General features: G+C 38.2%; 1 protein-coding gene across 3 annotated transcripts in view; it reads right to left on the reverse strand.

Annotated features, from left to right (window-relative positions):
• Positions 1-22,192, reverse strand: part of LOC128229773 (sodium/hydrogen exchanger 10-like) — a 216,996-nt gene that overhangs the window by 18,561 nt on the left and 176,243 nt on the right. For all 3 annotated transcript variants that reach the window (XM_052941592.1, XM_052941593.1, XM_052941594.1), the window contains one exon: positions 2,642-2,653. In XM_052941592.1, coding sequence (XP_052797552.1) covers positions 2,642-2,653 — 12 coding nt within the window. The remainder of the gene's footprint in view (positions 1-2,641; positions 2,654-22,192) is intronic.

The raw sequence follows: 22,192 nt of genomic DNA on the forward strand, positions 1-22,192 counted from the left end.
TTTCCATTTGGGACGTAGCTTTGATATTTCCGACATTGGTCACACAACCCGCACTACATAATTGGTATGCAAGAATGAAAAACATTCACAAATAAGTGCCCTCATCCATTGTCAAAATTATTAGTTCAGCTTCATCCGCTTCAACCTGAACAACTCAAACCACAATAAACAAAGACTAACGTATCATTACAAATACTTGTATACCCACATCAACCTGCAAAGTTATTAAAACAGAACATTTCTTTAACACTTTGTCTTGGTAAAATTGCCATAGACATAAAATATGTGGACAAGATAGTTTTAACAGTTCATTCTGGTTTTATAATGAGTATTAAACTGCATGATGCATAAACAAGACAAAGATGGTTAAATGTATTGCTCCTTGGAAGAATATTAGTTTCTAACTAATGCTCCGGCCCATATTTCTCAAACAACCAGAAGTCCATTATAACAGGATCTAGCGAAGCTCACTATTTTTGTTAGGGTATAAATAGTGTAATTTTCACCTTTGAAAAGTTTGGAGACTTTTGTTGGCATTTGTTTTAATGCTAATTATGATAAACAATATTTTGGTTTATATAATAAAGTTTAAATCCAGTTTGAATAAATGAAACATGATACTTAAAACCTGCTACTTTAAGACATTTTGAGAAATAGGGGTCAGATGCATTATATTGGCAAACAAGGAAAAGAAAAGAAAAACCCAGTAACATATGAGTGATGTCCAGTTATATTCCGGCAGTACCACTTAACATAGACACACAGAGGAAAGCACCTTCAACATGTACGAGCAATCCCGAGAATTGTTTAGGATGGAGATCTCAATAGGTTAACAATTTCTTCAACTCATCCCAAGAGCTGGCTTTTTTAGAAGATATCAATGAAGATTAAGACAATTTTGACACATTGTGAATCAAAGTTGACTTATGTGGACTTTAATATCATACATCTATCAGAATTTTTAATGGAAATCACACAATGTCTGTTATACATAGAAGACATTGATATTTCAACAAACATGAGGGTCCAAATGAGTTAAGGAAGCAAGTGCAATGAAACATAAGCAGTATTTTTATCCAGATACAACAGACTATATAACATGACGGTGAAATCTAGATTAAGCATAATCATCTGAGACTGCCAATTTTTAAAATAACTGACCATATGCCAGATGCAATATCAGATGAGACAGACATAATTATCACAACTGGCTGGTTGTTATTCAACCATCTGATTGACCACTGAAGGGATCATATTTCATCAATAAGTAATAGCACATGGTTGCTTAATCCAATGGATTAATTTAACCAATAATACAATGGATAACTTTGAGCCCCTCTGACAAACAACCTCGGACAACTGTCCCAGTGGAGACATGCTACCATTCGAGTCATGTTAATTATTTAAAGCTGCACTCTCACAGATTGAACATAATGAAAACGTTTTTATTTTTTGTCTTGGAATGAGCCAATTTTTGCAAAAATCCATGGAAACCAGTTATATAAGATTGCTGACAAAAAATTAGATCGCAGATTTTCAAAATCTGAAGTTCAAAAATTGACGTTTTATGCATTTTTCTTAAACTGTTAGTAACGGTTTAAGCAATAAAACATTAATTTTTGAACGGAAATATAAAAATCTATGATCTGTTTTTTTGTCAGCAATCTTATATTATTGTTTTGCAGATATTTACACAAAAAACTTGCTCTTTCTAAGACAAAAAATAAAAAAAAATTGTAAAAATGGTATATCTGTGAGAGTGCAGCTTTAAGACAAACAAATCCACGGAAATTTAGTTCAAATTTGTTTTCACACATGAGTAAATCCTCATAATGGTAAAAGAGACCAAGAAGCTAAGCTGAGCATATGGTCAATTGACAAGTTACCTGTTGTCAATGAAACAATTATTTGACCAATCATAGGAATGTATTCTGTGAATGAATAATAGCACATATTCCATTCTCTGTAAGAGATTCCGAAAATCATTTCCAAACGACCTTGACAAGTTGCAATAATTGATATGACACATCAATCAGATATACACTAACAATTTGAATATAAGTGTCATCCTTAGCATACAAAGTATATACATTTTATTTCTAGACATATTCAAGCAAGACCTTTTTTCATTGGCTTCATCTTACATGTTTTTTACTTACAGTAAGCCCATACCATATTGATTTTTTGTTAAGTGTTGTCTGAGGTTCCAAAAACAAAGTGCATGAGAACAAAACAATAATCTTTTTAGTTTCTAAGACAAGAAGGGCTAAACAGTTTTTTGTTTATTAGAGGAAATTAAATAATATTTTCCTTGACTCAGTTTATCTCTTTTATATGTGAAAAACCTTCCTGCCCTGAATGATGGCAACATATAGAACTGATATGCCATGACCTAACTCGAAGAACATTCTTTCAATGTTTCCAAAAGATGAGATACATTTCCTATGTTAGTAAACATTTTGTCTCATCTTTGGAAATTGATATCAGATCTTGTTGATTTGTACAACATTTATAACAAATAGGAACCAATTGTATTCATCAAATATTGTTAAAAGTATCAAAAAAGTATAATTATGTTAAATTCTACAAATTAGAAAGTTAGTGCTATGTTTGTTCGGTTTAATAGGGTCTGAAAACTTACCAGCTCATTTCTCTGCAAATTAACAGAAGCTAACTTGTCATTTATATTCATTACAATAAGGCCTTTTTTTTTAAATAAATTGGTTAACGGATCTGCTGCCCAATTATTTCGAAAACTCCAAAAAAGACAAAAAAAATGAAAATTGTTTTCAAAATGGCGACCTCAATTGAGCTGAGATCATACAAAAAAATAAATTCTCATTTTCAACATACCATCTGCATTTAAACTATTTTTTTTGGTATAACTGACATCAAGGCTGATGTCTGTATCAATGGTAACAAATCACATATAAACCAGAGTAATTGATAAAATATATTGTCCTGTGTTTGTCCCAGAGGGGGGGGGGATTAATTGTTAAACAAATAAAATGGAGACTTATATAACTATTCAAGTAATCAAAATCTGGGGTAACTTAAATTTTGTTTAAGCTGCAGAGAAATATCTTAACTTCAAAGAATTCATTACTAAATATAAAGTCATTTTTATTATATACATTTCCTTATTCCATTTTATAAATAATTGAGTCAGTGAAATTTGTTACATTATGCTTTTTTCTGTTGAGAAGAAGTAGTGCCCAGCTATGAGGAGACACAGGCATATTCATTGTAAGGTTGATATTTGGAAATAGTGTTACATTTAGGAAAACTCTTGCAGTCAGGATGTGCTTAAAAAAAATCAACATTTTTTGACAGTAAAACTGAAAGTTTGTAATAATATTGACTTAAAATGTGCCATTATTTTAAGCTGGAAGTGTACAAAATGCTTATATAATGATTACATTAATTTGAATTTAAAATTGGTAGGAGAGAAAATTGGACTGTAAAGCCAAACATATGTGAATGAAATGACAAAGAGAGCATTTGAACATACCAACATTCATTTTAATATTGAGGCATTGAAGACATTGTGTTGCATTGTATCAAAACATACTTAAGCATTTCAAATGTCATTCATATATATCTATGAACATGTCTTTCCTGTTTGTTGTTATTTTGATCTTTTGGTTTTGGGTTTCTCAACAAATGCTATTAAAAAATACATGTACATGTATTGTAAAAAAATAAGTATGAGTATGAAATCCTTTTTTTTATTTCTCGCACCACCCTTACAACATTTTTTCAAAAAATCTGTCAACCAATTAAAAAAAAAAAATGGCCTAACACAAAAGATGAGGTGATTGCTATGTGGCTTCATTTGCAAACCATGAAAGATCTACACCATCTTGAAATGATGGTGAGTTTTTACAAAATGGAATGGGTTTCCTGGTGCGTCTGCAACCATTTTAACACAACAGCAGTCAATCCTGCAGAGGAATTCCTATCAGTAATTAATGTTATCTCTGGAACCCATGAGTTCCATGCTTAAAGATTTTTTTTAAGTTATTTGATGGCCAAATTCAGATACAACCATTAACACATGAAAATGGATATTGTAACGACCTACGAAGTCAAGGCAAAACTTCTTTCAAGTCAGGGAAGATGTTGAAATACAACGAACACCGAGTTAAATGTTTAACGGTTTATAGTGTATTCTTTAACTTTGAATCATAAATATTAAACACATATGTAGTCAATAGATATCAGTTTAAGTTGCATGGGCTCTCTAGTTTTCTATATTTGTCAACTATTAATTATCTTTTGTTAAAACAACTTGTTATAAATATTAAAGTAATGTCAAAGTACTAGACTAATAGATCAGATTTACGGGTGTTTTCTAACCCAAACGAGCTATTTGACATCAAAAACCCAGCTCAAACATACGAGGGTAACCTTACCCAAAACGAGCTATCCGACGTCAAAGACCAAGCTGTTGATTCCGAAAGGAACGCTGTTTATATAGAGAACCAAATATGCCCACGTGATCAAATCTGACCAATGGCGGCCGGACCGGTCAAACATCCAACCAATCACCGGAGGACCGGAGGAACGCTGACCAATCACCAAAGGACCGGAGGACCGCCCTGACAGAACAGAAGGACCGGTAGGGCGGTACTCACAGTGCCCACCGGGCGGTCCGGCAGCCATGACAGTTTGTTTACAATATAAAAATACAAATTCAAGACATAAAATCAAGCAGTAGCGAAGTGGCTCAAAATATAAATGATTATTATAGGACAACTACTAATAAATAATGTTTATCTAATTACGAAGATGATAAAACAGTTATACTTATCAGTTCAAATTCATTCAACACGTATATGTAAGGTGGGTGGAGAACCCCCCTTGTATGTACATAGCAACAGGAATTATATGATTGGATGGAATTTAAACAGACATTACCTAAGGTAAGTGCAACTTTATAAAACATATCATAGTCTTTAAATATCTCTCAGTATTGTATATTAGTTCCACAGAAAGATGGCAAGTACATGTCCAGGTGAGTAACCTGCATAATGACAGGGTCATTACAATATCAAAACAGATGATGTTAATTGAAAAAGACTTGGAAATGCATAATTTTAACATTAGAATAAAACAAGAATGTCAAGGACAATGGTTCGTCCGGGGTAGATAGGAGAAACTTCAACATAAGAAAGTAAAAGACAATGTACATGGTTGGTCCTGGGCAGAAAGGAGAAACTCCAACATAAGAAAGTAAAAGACAATGTACATGGTTGGTCTGGGGTAGATAGGAGAAACTCCAACATAAGAAAGTAAAAGACAATGTACATGGTTGGTCTGGGGTAGATAGGAGAAACTTCAACATAAGGAAGTAAAAGACAATGTACATGGTTGGTCTGGGGTAGATAGGAGAAACTCCAACATAAGAAAGTAAAAGACAATGTACATGGTTGGTCTGGGGTAGATAGGAGAAACTTCAACATAAGAAAGTAGAAGACAATGTACATGGTTGGTCTGGGGTAGATAGGAGAAACTCCAACATAAGAAAGTAAAAGACAATGTACATGGCTGGTCTGGGGTAGATAGGAGAAACTCCAACATAAGAAAGTAAAAGACAATGTACATGGTTGGTCCTGGGCAGATAGGAGAAACTCCAACATAAGGAAGTAAAAGACAATGTACATGGTTGGTCCTGGGGTAGATAGGAGAAACTCTAACATAAGGAAGTAAAAGACAATGTACATGGTTGGTCCAGGGTAGATAGGAGAAACTCTAACATAAGAAAGTAAAAGACAATGTACATGGTTGGTCCTGGGGTAGATAAGAGAAACTTCAACATAAGAAAGTAAAAGACAATGTACATGGTTGGTCTGGGGTAGATAGGAGAAACTTCAACATAAGAAAGTAAAAGACAATGTACATGGTTGGTCCTGGGCAGAAAGGAGAAACTCCAACATAAGAAAGTAAAAGACAATGTACATGGTTGATCCTGGGCAGATAGGAGAAACTCCAACATAAGGAAGTAAAAGACAATGTACATGGTTGGTCTGGGGTAGAAAGGAGAAACTTCAACATAAGGAAGTAAAAGACAATGTACATGGTTGGTCTGGGGTAGATAGGAGAAACTCCAACATAAGGAAGTAAAAGACAATGTACATGGTTGGTCCTGGGCAGATAGGAGAAACTCCAACATAAGAAAGTAAAAGACAATGTACATGGTTGGTCTGGGGTAGAAAGGAGAAACTCCAACATAAGAAAGTAAAAGACAATGTACATGGCTGGTCTGGGGTAGATAGGAGAAACTCCAACATAAGAAAGTAAAAGACAATGTACATGGTTGGTCCTGGGGTAGATAGGAGAAACTCCAACATAAGAAAGTAAAAGACAATGTACATGGTTGGTCCTGGGTAGATAGGAGAAACTCCAACATAAGAAAGTAAAAGACAATGTACATGGTTGGTCCTGGGGTAGATAGGAGAAACTCCAACATAAGAAAGTAAAAGACAATGTACATGGCTGGTCTGGGGTAGATAGGAGAAACTCCAACATAAGAAAGTAAAAGACAATGTACATGGTTGGTCCGGGGTAGATAGGAGAAACTTCAACATAAGAAAGTAAAAGACAATGTACATGGTTGGTCTGGGGTAGATAGGAGAAACTCCAACATAAGGAAGTAAAAGACAATGTACATGGTTGGTCTGGGGTAGATAGGAGAAACTTCAACATAAGGAAGTAAAAGACAATGTACATGGTTGGTCCAGGGTAGATAGGAGAAACTCTAACATAAGAAAGTAAAAGACAATGTACATGGTTGGTCTGGGGTAGAAAGGAGAAACTCCAACATAAGGAAGTAAAAGACAATGTACATGGTTGGTCTGGGGTAGATAGGAGAAACTCCAACATAAGAAAGTAAAAGACAATGTACATGGTTGGTCTGGGGTAGAAAGGAGAAACTCCAACATAAGAAAGTAAAAGACAATGTACATGGTTGGTCTGGGGTAGATAGGAGAAACTTCAACATAAGAAAGTAAAAGACAATGTACATGGTTGGTCCTGGGCAGAAAGGAGAAACTCCAACATAAGAAAGTAAAAGACAATGTACATGGTTGGTCCTGGGCAGATAGGAGAAACTCCAACATAAGGAAGTAAAAGACAATGTACATGGTTGGTCTGGGGTAGATAGGAGAAACTTCAACATAAGAAAGTAAAAGACAATGTACATGGTTGGTCTGGGGTAGATAGGAGAAACTCCAACATAAGAAAGTAAAAGACAATGTACATGGTTGGTCTGGGGTAGATAGGAGAAACTCCAACATAAGAAAGTAAAAGACAATGTACATGGTTGGTCCTGGGTAGATAGGAGAAACTTCAACATAAGGAAGTAAAAGACAATGTACATGGTTGGTCTGGGGTAGATAGGAGAAACTCCAACATAAGAAAGTAAAAGACAATGTACATGGTTGGTCTGGGGTAGATAGGAGAAACTTCAACATAAGAAAGTAGAAGACAATGTACATGGTTGGTCTGGGGTAGATAGGAGAAACTCCAACATAAGAAAGTAAAAGACAATGTACATGGCTGGTCTGGGGTAGATAGGAGAAACTCCAACATAAGAAAGTAAAAGACAATGTACATGGTTGGTCCTGGGCAGATAGGAGAAACTCCAACATAAGGAAGTAAAAGACAATGTACATGGTTGGTCCTGGGGTAGATAGGAGAAACTCTAACATAAGGAAGTAAAAGACAATGTACATGGTTGGTCCAGGGGTAGATAGGAGAAACTCCAACATAAGAAAGTAAAAGACAATGTACATGGTTGGTCCTGGGCAGAAAGGAGAAACTTCAACATAAGAAAGTAAAAGACAATGTACATGGTTGGTCTGGGGTAGATAGGAGAAACTTCAACATAAGAAAGTAAAAGACAATGTACATGGTTGGTCTGGGGTAGATAGGAGAAACTTCAACATAAGAAAGTAAAAGACAATGTACATGGTTGGTCTGGGGTAGATAGGAGAAACTTCAACATAAGAAAGTAAAAGACAATGTACATGGTTGGTCCTGGGGTAGATAGGAGAAACTTCAACATAAGAAAGTAAAAGACAATGTACATGGTTGGTCTGGGGTAGATAGGAGAAACTTCAACATAAGAAAGTAAAAGACAATGTACATGGTTGGTCCTGGGCAGAAAGGAGAAACTCCAACATAAGAAAGTAAAAGACAATGTACATGGTTGGTCCTGGGCAGATAGGAGAAACTCCAACATAAGAAAGTAAAAGACAATGTACATGGTTGGTCTGGGGTAGAAAGGAGAAACTCCAACATAAGAAAGTAAAAGACAATGTACATGGCTGGTCTGGGGTAGATAGGAGAAACTCCAACATAAGAAAGTAAAAGACAATGTACATGGTTGGTCCTGGGGTAGATAGGAGAAACTCCAACATAAGAAAGTAAAAGACAATGTACATGGTTGGTCTGGGGTAGATAGGAGAAACTCCAACATAAGAAAGTAAAAGACAATGTACATGGTTGGTCCTGGGGTAGATAGGAGAAACTCCAACATAAGAAAGTAAAAGACAATGTACATGGCTGGTCTGGGGTAGATAGGAGAAACTCCAACATAAGAAAGTAAAAGACAATGTACATGGTTGGTCCGGGGTAGATAGGAGAAACTTCAACATAAGAAAGTAAAAGACAATGTACATGGTTGGTCTGGGGTAGATAGGAGAAACTCCAACATAAGGAAGTAAAAGACAATGTACATGGTTGGTCTGGGGTAGATAGGAGAAACTTCAACATAAGGAAGTAAAAGACAATGTACATGGTTGGTCCAGGGTAGATAGGAGAAACTCTAACATAAGAAAGTAAAAGACAATGTACATGGTTGGTCTGGGGTAGAAAGGAGAAACTCCAACATAAGGAAGTAAAAGACAATGTACATGGTTGGTCTGGGGTAGATAGGAGAAACTCCAACATAAGAAAGTAAAAGACAATGTACATGGTTGGTCTGGGGTAGAAAGGAGAAACTCCAACATAAGAAAGTAAAAGACAATGTACATGGTTGGTCTGGGGTAGATAGGAGAAACTTCAACATAAGAAAGTAAAAGACAATGTACATGGTTGGTCCTGGGCAGAAAGGAGAAACTCCAACATAAGAAAGTAAAAGACAATGTACATGGTTGGTCCTGGGCAGATAGGAGAAACTCCAACATAAGGAAGTAAAAGACAATGTACATGGTTGGTCTGGGGTAGATAGGAGAAACTTCAACATAAGAAAGTAAAAGACAATGTACATGGTTGGTCTGGGGTAGATAGGAGAAACTCCAACATAAGAAAGTAAAAGACAATGTACATGGTTGGTCTGGGGTAGATAGGAGAAACTCCAACATAAGAAAGTAAAAGACAATGTACATGGTTGGTCCTGGGCAGAAAGGAGAAACTCCAACATAAGAAAGTAAAAGACAATGTACATGGTTGGTCTGGGGTAGATAGGAGAAACTCCAACATAAGAAAGTAAAAGACAATGTACATGGTTGGTCTGGGGTAGATAGGAGAAACTCCAACATAAGAAAGTAAAAGACAATGTACATGGTTGGTCCTGGGCAGATAGGAGAAACTCCAACATAAGAAAGTAAAAGACAATGTACATGGTTGGTCCTGGGCAGAAAGGAGAAACTTCAACATAAGAAAGTAAAAGACAATGTACATGGTTGGTCTGGGGTAGATAGGAGAAACTCCAACATAAGAAAGTAAAAGACAATGTACATGGTTGGTCTGGGGTAGATAGGAGAAACTCCAACATAAGGAAGTAAAAGACAATGTACATGGTTGGTCTGGGGTAGATAGGAGAAACTTCAACATAAGAAAGTAAAAGACAATGTACATGGCTGGTCTGGGGTAGATAGGAGAAACTTCAACATAAGAAAGTAAAAGAAAATGTACATGGTTGGTCTGGGGTAGATAGGAGAAACTCCAACATAAGAAAGTAAAAGACAATGTACATGGTTGGTCCTGGGCAGAAAGGAGAAACTTCAACATAAGGAAGTAAAAGACAATGTACATGGTTGGTCCTGGGCAGATAGGAGAAACTCCAACATAAGAAAGTAAAAGACAATGTACATGGTTGGTCCTGGGCAGAAAGGAGAAACTCCAACATAAGAAAGTAAAAGACAATGTACATGGTTGGTCCTGGGCAGAAAGGAGAAACTCCAACATAAGGAAGTAAAAGACAATGTACATGGTTGGTCCTGGGCAGAAAGGAGAAACTCCAACATAAGGAAGTAAAAGACAATGTACATGGTTGGTCCTGGGCAGAAAGGAGAAACTCCAACATAAGGAAGTAAAAGACAATGTACATGGTTGATCCGGGGCAGAAAGGAGAAACTCCAACATAAGAGAGTAAAAGACAATGTACATGGTTGGTCCGGGGCAGAAAGGAGAAACTCCAACATAAGAAAGTAAAAGACAATGTACATGGTTGGTCCGGGGCAGATAGGAGAAACTTCAACATAAGGAAGTAAAAGACAATGTACATGGTTGGTCCTGGGTAGATAGGAGAAACTCCAACATAAGGAAGTAAAAGACAATGTACATGGTTGGTCCTGGGCAGAAAGGAGAAACTCCAACATAAGAAAGTAAAAGACAATGTACATGGTTGGTCTGGGGTAGATAGGAGAAACTCCAACATAAGGAAGTAAAAGACAATGTACATGGTTGGTCTGGGGTAGATAGGAGAAACTTCAACATAAGAAAGTAAAAGACAATGTACATGGTTGGTCTGGGGTAGATAGGAGAAACTTCAACATCAGGAAGTAAAAGACAATGTACATGGTTGGTCTGGGGTAGATAGGAGAAACTCCAACATAAGAAAGTAAAAGACAATGTACATGGTTGGTCTGGGGTAGATAGGAGAAACTCCAACATAAGAAAGTAAAAGACAATGTACATGGTTGGTCTGGGGTAGATAGGAGAAACTCCAACATAAGGAAGTAAAAGACAATGTACATGGTTGGTCTGGGGTAGATAGGAGAAACTCCAACATAAGAAAGTAAAAGAAAATGTACATGGTTGGTCCGGGGTAGATAGGAGAAACTCCAACATAAGAAAGTAAAAGACAATGTACATGGTTGGTCTGGGGTAGATAGGAGAAACTCCAACATAAGAAAGTAAAAGACAATGTACATGGTTGGACTGGGGTAGATAGGAGAAACTCCAACATAAGAAAGTAAAAGACAATGTACATGGTTGGTCTGGGGTAGATAGGAGAAACTCCAACATAAGGAAGTAAAAGACAATGTACATGGTTGGTCTGGGGTAGATAGGAGAAACTTCAACATAAGGAAGTAAAAGACAATGTACATGGTTGGTCCAGGGCAGAAAGGAGAAACTCCAACATAAGAAAGTAAAAGACAATGTACATGGTTGGTCCTGGGCAGAAAGGAGAAACTTCAACATAAGAAAGTAAAAGACAATGTACATGGTTGGTCTGGGGTAGATAGGAGAAACTCCAACATAAGAAAGTAAAAGACAATGTACATGGTTGGTCCGGGGTAGATAGGAGAAACTTCAACATAAGGAAGTAAAAGACAATGTACATGGTTGGTCCGGGGTAGATAGGAGAAACTTCAACATAAGGAAGTAAAAGACAATGTACATGGTTGGTCTGGGGTAGATAGGAGAAACTCCAACATAAGAAAGTAAAAGACAATGTACATGGTTGGTCCTGGGCAGAAAGGAGAAACTCCAACATAAGGAAGTAAAAGACAATGTACATGGTTGGTCCGGGGTAGATAGGAGAAACTCCAACATAAGAAAGTAAAAGACAATGTACATGGTTGGTCCTGGGCAGATAGGAGAAACTTCAACATAAGGAAGTAAAAGACAATGTACATGGTTGGTCCTGGGCAGAAAGGAGAAACTCCAACATAAGAAAGTAAAAGACAATGTACATGGTTGGTCCGGGGCAGATAGGAGAAACTTCAACATAAGGAAGTAAAAGACAATGTACATGGTTGGTCCTGGGTAGATAGGAGAAACTCCAACATAAGGAAGTAAAAGACAATGTACATGGTTGGTCCTGGGCAGAAAGGAGAAACTCCAACATAAGAAAGTAAAAGACAATGTACATGGTTGGTCTGGGGTAGATAGGAGAAACTCCAACATAAGGAAGTAAAAGACAATGTACATGGTTGGTCTGGGGTAGATAGGAGAAACTTCAACATAAGAAAGTAAAAGACAATGTACATGGTTGGTCTGGGGTAGATAGGAGAAACTTCAACATCAGGAAGTAAAAGACAATGTACATGGTTGGTCTGGGGTAGATAGGAGAAACTCCAACATAAGAAAGTAAAAGACAATGTACATGGTTGGTCTGGGGTAGATAGGAGAAACTCCAACATAAGAAAGTAAAAGACAATGTACATGGTTGGTCTGGGGTAGATAGGAGAAACTCCAACATAAGGAAGTAAAAGACAATGTACATGGTTGGTCTGGGGTAGATAGGAGAAACTCCAACATAAGAAAGTAAAAGACAATGTACATGGTTGGTCCGGGGTAGATAGGAGAAACTCCAACATAAGAAAGTAAAAGACAATGTACATGGTTGGTCTGGGGTAGATAGGAGAAACTCCAACATAAGAAAGTAAAAGACAATGTACATGGTTGGTCTGGGGTAGATAGGAGAAACTCCAACATAAGAAAGTAAAAGACAATGTACATGGTTGGTCCTGGGCAGAAAGGAGAAACTCCAACATAAGAAAGTAAAAGACAATGTACATGGTTGGTCCGGGGCAGATAGGAGAAACTCCAACATAAGAAAGTAAAAGACAATGTACATGGTTGGTCCGGGGTAGATAGGAGAAACTCCAACATAAGAAAGTAAAAGACAATGTACATGGTTGGTCCGGGGTAGATAGGAGAAACTCCAACATAAGAAAGTAAAAGACAATGTACATGGTTGGTCCGGGGTAGATAGGAGAAACTCCAACATAAGAAAGTAAAAGACAATGTACATGGTTGGTCCTGGGCAGAAAGGAGAAACTCCAACATAAGAAAGTAAAAGACAATGTACATGGTTGGTCCGGGGCAGAAAGGAGAAACTCCAACATAAGGAAGTAAAAGACAATGTACATGGTTGGTCTGGGGTAGATAGGAGAAACTCCAACATAAGGAAGTAAAAGACAATGTACATGGTTGGTCCTGGGCAGAAAGGAGAAACTCCAACATAAGAAAGTAAAAGACAATGTACATGGTTGGTCCGGGGTAGATAGGAGAAACTCCAACATAAGGAAGTAAAAGACAATGTACATGGTTGGTCTGGGGTAGATAGGAGAAACTTCAACATAAGAAAGTAAAAGACAATGTACATGGTTGGTCTGGGGTAGATAGGAGAAACTTCAACATAAGGAAGTAAAAGACAATGTACATGGTTGGTCTGGGGTAGATAGGAGAAACTCCAACATAAGAAAGTAAAAGACAATGTACATGGTTGGTCTGGGGTAGATAGGAGAAACTCCAACATAAGAAAGTAAAAGACAATGTACATGGTTGGTCTGGGGTAGATAGGAGAAACTCCAACATAAGGAAGTAAAAGACAATGTACATGGTTGGTCTGGGGTAGATAGGAGAAACTCCAACATAAGAAAGTAAAAGACAATGTACATGGTTGGTCCGGGGTAGATAGGAGAAACTCCAACATAAGAAAGTAAAAGACAATGTACATGGTTGGTCCGGGGTAGATAGGAGAAACTCCAACATAAGAAAGTAAAAGACAATGTACATGGTTGGTCTGGGGTAGATAGGAGAAACTCCAACATAAGAAAGTAAAAGACAATGTACATGGTTGGTCCTGGGCAGAAAGGAGAAACTCCAACATAAGAAAGTAAAAGACAATGTACATGGTTGGTCCTGGGCAGATAGGAGAAACTCCAACATAAGAAAGTAAAAGACAATGTACATGGTTGGTCCGGGGCAGATAGGAGAAACTCCAACATAAGAAAGTAAAAGACAATGTACATGGTTGGTCCGGGGTAGATAGGAGAAACTCCAACATAAGAAAGTAAAAGACAATGTACATGGTTGGTCCGGGGTAGATAGGAGAAACTCCAACATAAGAAAGTAAAAGACAATGTACATGGTTGGTCTGGGGTAGATAGGAGAAACTCCAACATAAGAAAGTAAAAGACAATGTACATGGTTGGTCCTGGGCAGAAAGGAGAAACTCCAACATAAGAAAGTAAAAGACAATGTACATGGTTGGTCCTGGGCAGAAAGGAGAAACTCCAACATAAGGAAGTAAAAGACAATGTACATGGTTGGTCTGGGGTAGATAGGAGAAACTCCAACATAAGAAAGTAAAAGACAATGTACATGGTTGGTCCTGGGCAGAAAGGAGAAACTTCAACATAAGAAAGTAAAAGACAATGTACATGGTTGGTCTGGGGTAGATAGGAGAAACTTCAACATAAGAAAGAAAAAGACAATGTACATGGTTGGTCTGGGGTAGATAGGAGAAACTCCAACATAAGAAAGTAAAAGACAATGTACATGGTTGGTCCTGGGCAGATAGGAGAAACTCCAACATAAGAAAGTAAAAGACAATGTACATGGTTGGTCCTGGGCAGAAAGGAGAAACTCCAACATAAGAAAGTAAAAGACAATGTACATGGTTGGTCCTGGGCAGAAAGGAGAAACTTCAACATAAGAAAGTAAAAGACAATGTACATGGTTGGTCTGGGGTAGATAGGAGAAACTCCAACATAAGAAAGTAAAAGACAATGTACATGGTTGGTCCGGGGTAGATAGGAGAAACTCCAACATAAGAAAGTAAAAGACAATGTACATGGTTGGTCTGGGGTAGATAGGAGAAACTCCAACATAAGAAAGTAAAAGACAATGTACATGGTTGGTCCTGGGCAGAAAGGAGAAACTCCAACATAAGAAAGTAAAAGACAATGTACATGGTTGGTCCGGGGCAGAAAGGAGAAACTCCAACATAAGGAAGTAAAAGACAATGTACATGGTTGGTCTGGGGTAGATAGGAGAAACTCCAACATAAGAAAGTAAAAGACAATGTACATGGTTGGTCCTGGGCAGAAAGGAGAAACTTCAACATAAGAAAGTAAAAGACAATGTACATGGTTGGTCTGGGGTAGATAGGAGAAACTTCAACATAAGAAAGAAAAAGACAATGTACATGGTTGGTCTGGGGTAGATAGGAGAAACTCCAACATAAGAAAGTAAAAGACAATGTACATGGTTGGTCCTGGGCAGATAGGAGAAACTCCAACATAAGAAAGTAAAAGACAATGTACATGGTTGGTCCTGGGCAGAAAGGAGAAACTCCAACATAAGAAAGTAAAAGACAATGTACATGGTTGGTCCTGGGGTAGATAGGAGAAACTCCAACATAAGAAAGTAAAAGACAATGTACATGGTTGGTCTGGGGTAGATAGGAGAAACTCCAACATAAGAAAGTAAAAGACAATGTACATGGTTGGTCCTGGGGTAGATAGGAGAAACTCCAACATAAGAAAGTAAAAGACAATGTACATGGCTGGTCTGGGGTAGATAGGAGAAACTCCAACATAAGAAAGTAAAAGACAATGTACATGGTTGGTCCGGGGTAGATAGGAGAAACTCCAACATAAGAAAGTAAAAGACAATGTACATGGTTGGTCCTGGGCAGAAAGGAGAAACTCCAACATAAGAAAGTAAAAGACAATGTACATGGTTGGTCTGGGGTAGATAGGAGAAACTTCAACATAAGGAAGTAAAAGACAATGTACATGGTTGGTCTGGGGTAGATAGGAGAAACTCCAACATAAGGAAGTAAAAGACAATGTACATGGTTGGTCCGGGGCAGATAGGAGAAACTCCAACATAAGAAAGTAAAAGACAATGTACATGGTTGGTCCGGGGTAGATAGGAGAAACTCCAACATAAGAAAGTAAAAGACAATGTACATGGTTGGTCTGGGGTAGATAGGAGAAACTCCAACATAAGAAAGTAAAAGACAATGTACATGGTTGGTCCGGGGTAGATAGGAGAAACTCCAACATAAGAAAGTAAAAGACAATGTACATGGTTGGTCCGGGGTAGATAGGAGAAACTCCAACATAAGAAAGTAAAAGACAATGTACATGGTTGGTCCTGGGCAGAAAGGAGAAACTCCAACATAAGAAAGTAAAAGACAATGTACATGGTTGGTCCGGGGCAGAAAGGAGAAACTCCAACATAAGGAAGTAAAAGACAATGTACATGGTTGGTCTGGGGTAGATAGGAGAAACTCCAACATAAGGAAGTAAAAGACAATGTACATGGTTGGTCCTGGGCAGAAAGGAGAAACTCCAACATAAGAAAGTAAAAGACAATGTACATGGTTGGTCTGGGGTAGATAGGAGAAACTTCAACATAAGAAAGTAAAAGACAATGTGCATGGTTGGTCCTGGGCAGAAAGGAGAAACTCCAACATAAGAAAGTAAAAGACAATGTACATGGTTGGTCCTGGGCAGAAAGGAGAAACTTCAACATAAGAAAGTAAAAGACAATGTACATGGTTGGTCTGGGGTAGATAGGAGAAACTCCAACATAAGAAAGTAAAAGACAATGTACATGGTTGGTCCGGGGTAGATAGGAGAAACTCCAACATAAGAAAGTAAAAGACAATGTACATGGTTGGTCCTGGGCAGAAAGGAGAAACTCCAACATAAGAAAGTAAAAGACAATGTACATGGTTGGTCTGGGGTAGATAGGAGAAACTTAAACATAAGAAAGTAAAAGACAATGTACATGGTTGGTCTGGGGTAGATAAGAGAAACTCCAACATAAGGAAGTAAAAGACAATGTACATGGTTGGTCTGGGGTAGATAGGAGAAACTTCAACATAAGAAAGTAAAAGACAATGTGCATGGTTGGTCCTGGGCAGAAAGGAGAAACTCCAACATAAGAAAGTAAAAGACAATGTACATGGTTGGTCCGGGGTAGATAGGAGAAACTCCAACATAAGAAAGTAAAAGACAATGTACATGGTTGGTCCGGGGTAGATAGGAGAAACTCCAACATAAGAAAGTAAAAGACAATGTACATGGTTGGTCCGGGGTAGATAGGAGAAACTCCAACATAAGAAAGTAAAAGACAATGTACATGGTTGGTCTGGGGTAGATAGGAGAAACTCCAACATAAGAAAGTAAAAGACAATGTACATGGTTGGTCCTGGGCAGAAAGGAGAAACTCCAACATAAGAAAGTAAAAGACAATGTACATGGTTGGTCCGGGGCAGAAAGGAGAAACTCCAACATAAGGAAGTAAAAGACAATGTACATGGTTGGTCTGGGGTAGATAGGAGAAACTCCAACATAAGAAAGTAAAAGACAATGTACATGGTTGGTCTGGGGTAGAAAGGAGAAACTCCAACATAAGAAAGTAAAAGACAATGTACATGGCTGGTCTGGGGTAGATAGGAGAAACTCCAACATAAGAAAGTAAAAGACAATGTACATGGTTGGTCCTGGGGTAGATAGGAGAAACTCCAACATAAGAAAGTAAAAGACAATGTACATGGTTGGTCTGGGGTAGATAGGAGAAACTCCAACATAAGAAAGTAAAAGACAATGTACATGGTTGGTCCTGGGGTAGATAGGAGAAACTCCAACATAAGAAAGTAAAAGACAATGTACATGGCTGGTCTGGGGTAGATAGGAGAAACTCCAACATAAGAAAGTAAAAGACAATGTACATGGTTGGTCCGGGGTAGATAGGAGAAACTTCAACATAAGAAAGTAAAAGACAATGTACATGGTTGGTCCGGGGTAGATAGGAGAAACTCCAACATAAGGAAGTAAAAGACAATGTACATGGTTGGTCTGGGGTAGATAGGAGAAACTTCAACATAAGGAAGTAAAAGACAATGTACATGGTTGGTCCAGGGTAGATAGGAGAAACTTCAACATAAGAAAGTAAAAGACAATGTACATGGTTGGTCTGGGGTAGAAAGGAGAAACTCCAACATAAGGAAGTAAAAGACAATGTACATGGTTGGTCTGGGGTAGATAGGAGAAACTCCAACATAAGAAAGTAAAAGACAATGTACATGGTTGGTCTGGGGTAGAAAGGAGAAACTCCAACATAAGAAAGTAAAAGACAATGTACATGGTTGGTCTGGGGTAGATAGGAGAAACTTCAACATAAGAAAGTAAAAGACAATGTACATGGTTGGTCCTGGGCAGAAAGGAGAAACTCCAACATAAGAAAGTAAAAGACAATGTACATGGTTGGTCCTGGGCAGATAGGAGAAACTCCAACATAAGGAAGTAAAAGACAATGTACATGGTTGGTCCGGGGTAGATAGGAGAAACTTCAACATAAGAAAGTAAAAGACAATGTACATGGTTGGTCTGGGGTAGATAGGAGAAACTCCAACATAAGAAAGTAAAAGACAATGTACATGGTTGGTCTGGGGTAGATAGGAGAAACTCCAACATAAGAAAGTAAAAGACAATGTACATGGTTGGTCCTGGGCAGAAAGGAGAAACTCCAACATAAGAAAGTAAAAGACAATGTACATGGTTGGTCTGGGGTAGATAGGAGAAACTCCAACATAAGAAAGTAAAAGACAATGTACATGGTTGGTCTGGGGTAGATAGGAGAAACTCCAACATAAGAAAGTAAAAGACAATGTACATGGTTGGTCCTGGGCAGATAGGAGAAACTCCAACATAAGAAAGCAAAAGACAATGTACATGGTTGGTCCTGGGCAGAAAGGAGAAACTTCAACATAAGAAAGTAAAAGACAATGTACATGGTTGGTCTGGGGTAGATAGGAGAAACTCCAACATAAGAAAGTAAAAGACAATGTACATGGTTGGTCTGGGGTAGATAGGAGAAACTCCAACATAAGGAAGTAAAAGACAATGTACATGGTTGGTCTGGGGTAGATAGGAGAAACTCCAACATAAGAAAGTAAAAGACAATGTACATAGTTGGTCTGGGGTAGATAGGAGAAACTCCAACATAAGAAAGTAAAAGACAATGTACATGGTTGGTCCTGGGCAGAAAGGAGAAACTTCAACATAAGGAAGTAAAAGACAATGTACATGGTTGGTCCTGGGTAGATAGGAGAAACTTCAACATAAGGAAGTAAAAGACAATGTACATGGTTGGTCCTGGGCAGAAAGGAGAAACTCCAACATAAGGAAGTAAAAGACAATGTACATGGTTGGTCCTGGGCAGAAAGGAGAAACTCCAACATAAGAAAGTAAAAGACAATGTACATGGTTGGTCCTGGGCAGAAAGGAGAAACTCCAACATAAGAAAGTAAAAGACAATGTACATGGTTGGTCCTGGGCAGAAAGGAGAAACTCCAACATAAGGAAGTAAAAGACAATGTACATGGTTGATCCTGGGCAGAAAGGAGAAACTCCAACATAAGGAAGTAAAAGACAATGTACATGGTTGGTCCTGGGCAGAAAGGAGAAACTCCAACATAAGAAAGTAAAAGACAATGTACATGGTTGGTCCGGGGCAGATAGGAGAAACTTCAACATAAGGAAGTAAAAGACAATGTACATGGTTGGTCCTGGGTAGATAGGAGAAACTCCAACATAAGGAAGTAAAAGACAATGTACATGGTTGGTCCTGGGCAGAAAGGAGAAACTCCAACATAAGAAAGTAAAAGACAATGTACATGGTTGGTCTGGGGTAGATAGGAGAAACTCCAACATAAGGAAGTAAAAGACAATGTACATGGTTGGTCTGGGGTAGATAGGAGAAACTCCAACATAAGAAAGTAAAAGACAATGTACATGGTTGGTCTGGGGTAGATAGGAGAAACTTCAACATAAGGAAGTAAAAGACAATGTACATGGTTGGTCTGGGGTAGATAGGAGAAACTCCAACATAAGAAAGTAAAAGACAATGTACATGGTTGGTCTGGGGTAGATAGGAGAAACTCCAACATAAGAAAGTAAAAGACAATGTACATGGTTGGTCTGGGGTAGATAGGAGAAACTCCAACATAAGAAAGTAAAAGACAATGTACATGGTTGGTCTGGGGTAGATAGGAGAAACTCCAACATAAGGAAGTAAAAGACAATGTACATGGTTGGTCTGGGGTAGATAGGAGAAACTCCAACATAAGAAAGTAAAAGACAATGTACATGGTTGGTCCGGGGTAGATAGGAGAAACTCCAACATAAGAAAGTAAAAGACAATGTACATGGTTGGTCCGGGGTAGATAGGAGAAACTCCAACATAAGAAAGTAAAAGACAATGTACATGGTTGGTCCGGGGTAGATAGGAGAAACTCCAACATAAGAAAGTAAAAGACAATGTACATGGTTGGTCTGGGGTAGATAGGAGAAACTCCAACATAAGGAAGTAAAAGACAATGTACATGGTTGGTCTGGGGTAGATAGGAGAAACTTCAACATAAGGAAGTAAAAGACAATGTACATGGTTGGTCCAGGGCAGAAAGGAGAAACTCCAACATAAGAAAGTAAAAGACAATGTACATGGTTGGTCCTGGGCAGAAAGGAGAAACTTCAACATAAGAAAGTAAAAGACAATGTACATGGTTGGTCTGGGGTAGATAGGAGAAACTCCAACATAAGAAAGTAAAAGACAATGTACATGGTTGGTCCGGGGTAGATAGGAGAAACTTCAACATAAGGAAGTAAAAGACAATGTACATGGTTGGTCTGGGGTAGATAGGAGAAACTTCAACATAAGGAAGTAAAAGACAATGTACATGGTTGGTCTGGGGTAGATAGGAGAAACTCCAACATAAGAAAGTAAAAGACAATGTACATGGTTGGTCCTGGGCAGAAAGGAGAAACTTCAACATAAGGAAGTAAAAGACAATGTACATGGTTGGTCTGGGGTAGATAGGAGAAACTCCAACATAAGAAAGTAAAAGACAATGTACATGGTTGGTCCTGGGCAGATAGGAGAAACTGCAACATAAGGAAGTAAAAGACAATGTACATGGTTGGTCCTGGGCAGAAAGGAGAAACTCCAACATAAGAAAGTAAAAGACAATGTACATGGTTGGTCCGGGGCAGATAGGAGAAACTTCAACATAAGGAAGTAAAAGACAATGTACATGGTTGGTCCTGGGTAGATAGGAGAAACTCCAACATAAGGAAGTAAAAGACAATGTACATGGTTGGTCCTGGGCAGAAAGGAGAAACTCCAACATAAGAAAGTAAAAGACAATGTACATGGTTGGTCTGGGGTAGATAGGAGAAACTCCAACATAAGGAAGTAAAAGACAATGTACATGGTTGGTCTGGGGTAGATAGGAGAAACTTCAACATAAGAAAGTAAAAGACAATGTACATGGTTGGTCTGGGGTAGATAGGAGAAACTTCAACATAAGGAAGTAAAAGACAATGTACATGGTTGGTCTGGGGTAGATAGGAGAAACTCCAACATAAGAAAGTAAAAGACAATGTACATGGTTGGTCTGGGGTAGATAGGAGAAACTCCAACATAAGAAAGTAAAAGACAATGTACATGGTTGGTCTGGGGTAGATAGGAGAAACTCCAACATAAGGAAGTAAAAGACAATGTACATGGTTGGTCTGGGGTAGATAGGAGAAACTCCAACATAAGAAAGTAAAAGACAATGTACATGGTTGGTCCGGGGTAGATAGGAGAAACTCCAACATAAGAAAGTAAAAGACAATGTACATGGTTGGTCCGGGGTAGATAGGAGAAACTCCAACATAAGAAAGTAAAAGACAATGTACATGGTTGGTCCGGGGTAGATAGGAGAAACTCCAACATAAGAAAGTAAAAGACAATGTACATGGTTGGTCTGGGGTAGATAGGAGAAACTCCAACATAAGAAAGTAAAAGACAATGTACATGGTTGGTCTGGGGTAGATAGGAGAAACTCCAACATAAGAAAGTAAAAGACAATGTACATGGTTGGTCCTGGGCAGATAGGAGAAACTCCAACATAAGAAAGTAAAAGACAATGTACATGGTTGGTCCGGGGCAGATAGGAGAAACTCCAACATAAGAAAGTAAAAGACAATGTACATGGTTGGTCCGGGGTAGATAGGAGAAACTCCAACATAAGAAAGTAAAAGACAATGTACATGGTTGGTCCGGGGTAGATAGGAGAAACTCCAACATAAGAAAGTAAAAGACAATGTACATGGTTGGTCCGGGGTAGATAGGAGAAACTCCAACATAAGAAAGTAAAAGACAA

The sequence above is a fragment of the Mya arenaria genome, chromosome 4 (genome assembly GCF_026914265.1).
Source record: "Mya arenaria isolate MELC-2E11 chromosome 4, ASM2691426v1".
In the NCBI taxonomy this organism is placed as follows: Eukaryota; Metazoa; Mollusca; class Bivalvia; order Myida; family Myidae; genus Mya; species Mya arenaria.